General features: G+C 44.3%; 1 protein-coding gene across 1 annotated transcript in view; it reads right to left on the reverse strand.

The window, feature by feature from the left end:
* The window catches only part of SIRT5 (sirtuin 5), a 9,508-nt gene continuing 976 nt past the window's right edge, over positions 1-8,532 (reverse strand). Inside the window, exons 2-7 of the mRNA XM_009895799.1 lie at positions 6,723-6,856; positions 4,933-5,158; positions 3,075-3,162; positions 2,015-2,068; positions 955-1,078; positions 1-120 (exon numbers count right to left, since the gene is read on the reverse strand). Of these exons, the coding sequence (XP_009894101.1) occupies positions 1-120; positions 955-1,078; positions 2,015-2,068; positions 3,075-3,162; positions 4,933-5,158; positions 6,723-6,856 (746 nt within the window). The remainder of the gene's footprint in view (positions 121-954; positions 1,079-2,014; positions 2,069-3,074; positions 3,163-4,932; positions 5,159-6,722; positions 6,857-8,532) is intronic.

The following is an 8,532-nucleotide window of genomic DNA, read 5'->3' on the forward strand; positions in this document are numbered from 1 at the left end:
TTACCTGAATCTATTTGTAGCAGGAGTGGCTTCCATGTTAAACTCTGCAACTGGCACTCCTCTGGCGGATACCTGAGGGGCAAACATAGCGGCAGGATACACCACGGAGGAGGTCCCCACCTGCAGGAACAGGGTGAGAAATCACAAGGGTAGCAGACCACTAGTTAAACAGACAGAACCAAACCAACCCACTAGGTAAGGACCCTTCTCAGAACACTGGATGTGTAAAACCACTGAAGCATGGAAGGCCCCCACAGAAATGAAACCAAATTAGTATCTGTATTTAGTGTCACTGCACATGTAGCTATTTAACATAGCATAAGATTCACGAATTGTTTCTCTGATGCAACCCAGAGAAGCCTGTTTGTGGATTATAACTGTAGATTAAAAAAAAAAAAGCCCAGAAACACAAAATGGCAGACTTTGCCTTCAGAAAAACAAAACAAGATGTTCCTTCTGTTACTTGAGATTATTCTGTGAAGAGTACGCAATATTCTGAGCAAGTGTTATGGTCAGCAATCTGGAACATACACAGCCTGTAAACAACCTCACAAAAAAAGCAGCACGTGATAACAGCTAGCTACCTTCTTGCAACATTTTGTCACTTTTTTTTTTTTTTTAAACTGAGCATCAAAATAATCATATTTCTCACTGTTTGAGAAATTCAACAGCTAAACAATATTAGCGGACCTCTAACACTTGAACCTCTAACACTGCACACTGAATGCAGATGGCAGCTGAGCAAGATGCACGCATGCTGAACCTGTTACCGTCTGAGTAGTCTATGGACATTTTCAAACCCCATGGCCTTTTAGTGTTTTACACTTGACACTAGAGAGTCCCTCAGGGGCTTTTAGCTCCCTCAGGGAAGTGCAGATACACCTCCCTTACTCCAACCTCTTCAGTGTGGCTTCCCTGCTGGTTTAGAGGCTAGGTAACAGAAGTGGCACTCACTACCAAGCAGAGGTCGCATATTTCAAGCTCCTTCTCAACCTCCGTGAGAATGTCAGGATCCAGGGTTTCACCAAACCACACAACGTGGGGACGGAGGAGCCCATTGCAGCCGTCCTCCTCACACCTGTTTAAAAATCACAACGGGACAGCGTTATGATGCTGATGTGGACTTTTCAAGATGCAATACAGCAAAACAGTTTTCATTCTCTTTTGGTCATGTCTTACCTGCCCTCACTCTTTCTCCCTTCTCCTTCACAGCCCTCCCCACACCCTCCTCTGCCTCGTGCTGGACAGAAGGCAGCCGAAGCTGTGCTACACGTGTGTTGGAAGAGCACACATGCTGCCTGGTCACACAGAACGGGTTGCTGAACGGTTGTTCCATTCAGATACTTAATCGTGTCTTCCCCTTACTCAGCTCCTGAAATGCAGGAAACTTAAAATGTAGTATGTGCTACAAACCTCCGCCTCCATCAACTTTAACAAACTGGCCAACAGTTTTTTAAGGAGAACGTGAACTAGAAGACAGAAGCACCATGTTAGCCTCTCTTCCTGAGGAACCAGATGAAAAATAGGGTGGCTTCTTGCATCTGCACCTAGCTGAGGCAAAGCTTCAGCCATTATGAAAAAGCACCGTGCCACATTTAATGTCTGCGAGGGACTTTGCAGTGGCTGTACCCCTGCACAGTATTCCAGACTGACTAACAGTAGGTAGCACCTGCAAAGTAACAAAACATTTACTGTGTAGCACGTAGTTTCTTGCTGCAATTCTCCTACTACTCCACTTACTACAAACCCCGTGAATTTAGGTCATGTTTCAGCTTGATGCTCGAGTACACAAACATGTGATCCCTTTAGCATCATGGTAAACTTCTAGTACACACTCCTGTTGTCTGCTGTCCTCCGTAACTTTAGACACAGTTCTCTGGGCTGAAGTCCCATGCCTTTTTCTCCTGTAGAATGTCTCCGTGTCCTTCCAAAACTACATGAACAGTAATACAAGCCTTTGAGATGCACAAGGCACGAAGAGGTAACAGCAAAAACCAAAGTGAACCATACGTACTGAGGAAGGTCCTCAACTGGAATCGCGGCGTCCTCTGTTTCAGGATCTGGAGCCCTGAAGTTACAAAATTGAAATACATATTCAATTGTACAAAGTGCGCTTTATATATAAATAAAAACTTAGTATTGTCTAAAGCACACTCTCCAGTCATGGAATCTTTGCGACTTCAGCCAACTTCAACACCTACTACAACCCTAAAATACCACACAGAGGGCAGGCAGGCATTTGTCCAGAATTATCCCAGAGCTAAGCAGCTGTAATAAACTGGTCAAAGCCTGTCAAAGGCACACCAAATATTTATTATTATTTATTATATATTATACATATATTATATTATATCTATATATTTATTACTATTATTTATCTAAAGATCTGGTGAAATGCAAAAGGAAAAAAACCTAAAAATCTATGAGAATATGCCTGTTGCCTGTTCCCCACTCCCTTATTGTTAAGGGTGAAAGACAGAGGATGGCTAGAAAAAGGAGACTGAAGGATTCTTCTGCAACTTTTTAAGTTGCAGAAATCATGGGAACTGATGCTTCCCTCCTGATTGTTTCACACACCCTATTTTGAGACCTGTAATCATGAGACTCTTATGGATGAGTTGAAGGACAAAAGCTACTAGGGGCTCAAGAGATGCAAAGAGGACAATCCATGCATGAAGTGATGAGAGTCCAATTTAAGGAATAAGCATCTGATTTAATAAAAAGCCTGGAAGGTGAAGAGGATGGGAGTAAACACGCATTCTCAAAGAGTACAATTAGTTCATGTCCAGTATGAGAGTTTCAGACCATCTGAAATTGCTCTAGTTAAAACGTGTAACGTTGTGCTAACTTAGAAATTAACCGTTATTCATTCACAGACTTACAGTATCATGGGCTCTCACTGAATTTACCAAACAGTATACTGATGTTTCTAAAGAGATGTGTAAAATTTAAGCATTAATACTACTAAAGGAAAATGGGGTGGCTGGCTGAAACTCCTGTACGCTCCCAAAATGCCCCCTCTTCCATTGAACAGCAAAGTAGAAAATACAGAGTTCACAAGGCAGACGTATTACCCTTTCCCGGCCAACGCGGGGCATATTGGACTCTTGTAATTCGCAGCCACGTTTCCACAGTTGGTGCATCGAGTTTTAAATAAACTACCTGAAAAGCACAAAGAGAAAACATCAGGGACTGAGCGGTTGCTGTGAGGCACGGCTGTACACCCAAGTGGTTCTGTCTATCCCAGACGGCCTTTATTTGACTTTGAAGACGATACTTTGCGGGTCACTTACTACATAGACGCAGCAGCCAAGTGTTGAAACCTGGCAGCATCATGAACAAGACGCTATTTCCACAGTGCATACATGTGCTTTTGTTCATCAACCCAAGAGCTGAAAGGCCGCAGTGAACAACAGCAACAGTCTCTCTAAGCTATGATTTATCACCTTGTTCTGCCTCACCACATTAGTAATACACAGCCTTGTAAGAGTGTTTCAGAGGAAAAATCATTTAAGGTATCACTAAGGGAGATGATTTCTGTGTATTATTTCTCCCCTTAAACCAGAAATATTTTCTAAAAAAAAAAAAAAATATATGGCATTTAATGCAATTTTTAATGCAAACTCCCCAACCCCAAGACTTTTGCAGAGGTGCGCAATATTACCAAGATTTTAAATTTGTTTTTATTTTGTAAAGGATAAGGATAATCCAAATTAAACTACACCCAAGGCTTTACCCTTGGATCCACAACTGCAAAAAGATATCCCATTTAAATCCTTTCGTGATACTTAAGTTAAAAAGCATCACAGTGCTGGAGGACCAGAGGTAGGACAAGAGGTAATGGGCACAAGCTTGAACATAGGAAGTTCCATCTTAACATGAGGAGGAACTTCTTTACTTTGAGGGTAGTGGAGCACTGGCACAGGCTGCCCAGAGAGGTGGTGGAGTCTCCCACTCTGGAGACATTCAAAACCCGCCTGGACGCCGTCCTGTGCAACCTGCTGTAGGTGACCCTGCTCTCGCAGGGGGGTTGGACTAGATAATCTCCAGAGGTCCCTTCCAACCCTGAGTGTTCTGTGATTCTGTGACCAGGATGGGGCTTTGTCCTGGGAGACTTTCACTCTGTGGCAGCGCCTGCGGAGTGGAGAAAGGAGGAGTGGAGGCACCTCAAAGGATGGAGAAGGGCTTCCCTGTCCTCGTCCTCTCCACACCCATATATTTCCTCAGATCCAAAAGCCCTGCTGACCCCTGCACACTGCGCCTGCATTTTGCTCTGCTGGCACTTCGCAGGAGAGAGGGAGGGAGCGAGGAATGCCACTAACTAGAGGGAAGAGAGAGGGAGTCCCACTGCGTGTAAGATGGAAAGGTAAGGGAATCCCATCTGTTTCCAGCCCCTTCTTCCTCCTGTAGCCAAGGACTGCACAGGTGGGTTTCTGATGGACAGGACAGGACAGGACAGGACAGAGGGAAAACACCAGGGCTGGTGAGACCAGTCTTGCCACTACACCTGTTATTGGTGGCAATACTGGTATGGCACTATCGCTACCACACAGTGGAAATCCTTATGGATTCTTTTCCCCTTTTCTGAAAGAAATCAGCCAAGTGTCACTATCCACATGTATTCAAGTGTATCTGAGGCAAAACTGAGCAAGCGGGAAGGGAGAACCAGTACTGTCAGAATCCACTAAAAAAGAAATAAAGAGAAAAAGAAAAAGAGAAAAAGAGAAAAAGGGATAAAAGAGAAATAAAGGGAGGTTATGAAGTACCTGAAACAATTTCCAAAAGAGAACAGGGTGATATTGTAAATGACTTTATCCAAGTTATTATCATTTTAAAGACAAATTTATTTTCTCCCAGTACTTATGCTGCTCTCTCTTCTCCCCGCACCCCCAGGTTTGCTGGCCTGTAGCAGATGGGTAAACTGATTCTTACCATGAATTTCTAAGAGGTGCTTTGTGCCTGCCTTTCTGTGTAGTTCATCGATATTCTGAGTAATGACCACAACACTCCTTCCTTGCTTGCTCAGTCGCCTTTCGCACTCTGCGATGGCAATATGCGCAGGATTTGGATGTTTACTCAACATCACTTCCCGACGATAATGGTAAAATTCCCATACACGAGAAGGGTTTCGTGCAAAAGCCTCTGGAGTAGCCAGCTCCTGGAAAAGACGTAGCAATTCATTCTGCCAACTGAAAGGCATGAAAATCCCCTCCCCAGATGAAACCTGCTAGATTATTACCATTTACACTGCTACCAGCATAACAAGATAATCAAAAGCGGATTATTTATACCCAGATGCAGTTGACAAGAATATAGTTCAATAGCCCTTACGAGGATGACAAGTCCAAGTATCTTATCAAACGAGGAAATAACTGATATCAATAGCATGGTACATGGTTTTACATAGTAGACTCAGACCTCATTCTGTGCTGCCCTACCAAACTATCAGGAGTTCAGTACAGCACAAAGAAGACAAGATATTTCAATGCACACAATTGTTGGCATTCAAAACTCTCTTTTCTGCAGCAGCCATAAAATTCAGCATCGTGTGGATATATTTCCTTTGCTAGCAATTTCTTTTCCGCCTTAATTTAAGAGTAACACAAGCCAAATTACAGCCATCGTCAAAACAAAAGTCTAATGTCTTGTCTTTTACGTGCTGGTAAAATCAAAGCTATACTTTTCACGCTAACTTTAATTTTGCCTTATCGTTTTGTTTTTTTTTTTTTAAATGAGGAGTGGCTCAGTCTAATGCTTCAACACACAATTCTACTGATGCGAAAACGCTGAATGCAAGCTTTCTGGTGCAGAAGGATAAGGCATTTATACACACGCATGCTTTATTTGAATCGATAGTCACTGAAAGAAAAAAATGCATCTTTAGATTCAAACCATCTCGAAAAACTCGTATCTCTGACCCTTTTTTAACTTAATCAAATCTTTCATGAATGCTGGCATCAGAAAACATAAAGAAAGCAAATGTGATTGCAGTGTTTGGGGTAGCAGTTACAGTTACCAGAAGCATCTGCAGCATCAAGCAGGATCAGACTCGCGAGGCACCCACACAACTCGCACATTTTGGTGCTCACTGCTGCACCACTCCACCCCCACCCCAGTGTCTGCTTCCACCTCCTCTCCCACCCCAGTGGCTCCCAATGCTGGCAAGATCACACCAGCCAGAGAGATGCAGCTTGTGGGAGAGTTGAACACTGTGAGGAATCCCCATCACCCTCCCCCCCAAAAAACTCCTAAAATATTTTTAATGACTATTATGAGAAACCAAGATTAAAAGAACACAAGTATTTGGTATCATCAGTCCTGTCCTTTGTTATATTGGTAAAAGGTTCTTAAGAGTTTAAAACAGGAAAGGTCCCACGAGGTAGGAAAACAGTGAGGGTGTCAAAAGATGAGCAAACAGCTTAAGCTGCAAGGCAGCAAGAAAACAAGGATGGCAGAAAGACCTGGAGCTGTCTGCAAGAACATTGTTTCCCCCAAACAACTGATAAACCAAACAACAGAAAAGAAGCTGCAGCTGCAGAAAGGAGCCCCCCGGGCACGGGGAAGAGCCGCAGGGAGAGCTCTGTCCCTGCCGAACAACCACGGGACCGCTGCCATCCTCTAAGGTGGAAGCTTCTTCCCAGCTTCTTCTGACCCTTTGCGCTCGCCTACCTGATGAATAGACACACAGCTGCGCAGACACGTGCCACCACCCCTGTACGTACCTGGGCTTGCCACTTTCTCCAGAAACCTCCAGCCCCTCTGAAGGTAGGAACTCCGCTCTCCGCACTAACACCGGCTCCTGTGATAATGGCTATATGCTTCGCTTTGGCAAACACTTCTCGAAAATCAGCCATATCTGTGTGTGGGAAGGAAAACCGGACAGCTGTTCAAACACTTCAACTTTTATATAAGAGGCCATACAGACAGTGCTGGCAGATTTCTGCATCCAGAAACGGCTTTCACGTATGCCTCCCATGACTTTAATTTCAGAATACTGATTTTTTTTCCGAGTTTCTCTATATGGGAATTTGAAGGGCAATTCCTGGAGAACCTCCAAAATGCATATGAGCAAGCCCAGTGAGGTAACATGTATTGAACTATGAATACACTCAATATTTGAAAGACAGAGCCTTCAACTGAAACCCCACACTAGATGCTACCTCGATAACAACTGTTGCCACCACCACCCAGGAACAGTTTGCTTTCTAATAGTAAGGCAAGAGCCTGAGATGAAAAACATTTACATTTAGTTACAAAGTATCACCTTCAAAATTAAGGTAATTTGAGAAAATGCATTTTCTTCTGAGGCATCTGGCCCATTTTCTAGGTTTGCAATTGTATTTTCTATTTTTGAATGTATTTTCCCTCCAGAATGGTGATTTCCCTACATGGTAAAGTAACTTGGGAAAAAGATGGGAAATTTCCTTTGCATTTTTCTAAGTCAAAACAAAATTAAAAAGGAACAGGTTAGCTACAGAGAGACAAAAAAAAAAAATTCTCTTCCAGTTTACCTCAGATATTAATTTTAAAGCAACATGTTTTAGACTCACAGAATGGCTGAGATGGGAAGGGACACCTGGAGATCGTCTAGTCCAAACCCCCCTGCTCCAGCAGGGTCAGCCAGAGCACAATGTCCAGGACTGCATCCAGTCAGGTGGCTTTTGAGTATCTCCAAAGATGGAGACTCCACCATCTCTCTCTGCACAACCCATTCCAGTGTGTGACCACCCTCACAGTAAAAGAGCATTTTTTTGTGTTCAGATGGAATCTCATGTGTTTTAATTTGGGTCTGTTGCCTCATGTCCTGTCACTGGGTGCTACTGAGAAGAGTCTGCCTTGTCCTCATTCCTTCCCATCAGGTGTTTTCATACATTGATAAGATGCCCCTGAGCCTGGTCTCCTCCAGGCTGAGCAGTCCTGGATCTCCCATCCTCTCCTCACGTCAGATGCTCCAAACCATGTATCTTTGTGGACCTTTGCTGGACCCTCTCCAATAAATCCCTGTCTCTCTTGTACTGGGGAGCCCAGACCTGGACGCAGCACTCCAGGTGTGTCTCACCACTGCTGAGTAGAGGGGAAGGATCACCTCCCTTCATCTGCTAGAGATGCTCTGCCAAGTGCAGCTCAGGACAACCATCAGCCTTTGTTGCCACAAGGGCTCATCGCTGGCCCATGGTCAACTTGGGGTCCACCAGGACCCTCAGGGCCTTTTCTGCCAAGCTGCTTTACAGCTGGTCAGCCCCAGCCCGTCCTGGTGCATGGGGCTATTTGTCCCTGGGGCAGGACTTGGCATTTCCATTTGCTGAACTTCATGAGGTTCCCATGAGCCCACATCCACAGTCTCTTGAGGTCCCTCTGGATTGCAGCACGACCCTCTGGCGTATCAGCCACTCCTCCCAGCTTTGCATCATCTAGAAACTTGCCGAGGGTACACTCTGCCCCATCATCCAGATCATTAACGAAGGTGTTAAACATGTTAAACAATTCTGGCCCCACTATTGACTCCTATAGTACACCAGTAGTGACCACCCT

This window comes from Charadrius vociferus, unplaced genomic scaffold (assembly GCF_000708025.1).
Source record: "Charadrius vociferus isolate BGI_N301 unplaced genomic scaffold, ASM70802v2 scaffold422, whole genome shotgun sequence".
NCBI lineage: Eukaryota > Metazoa > Chordata > Aves > Charadriiformes > Charadriidae > Charadrius > Charadrius vociferus.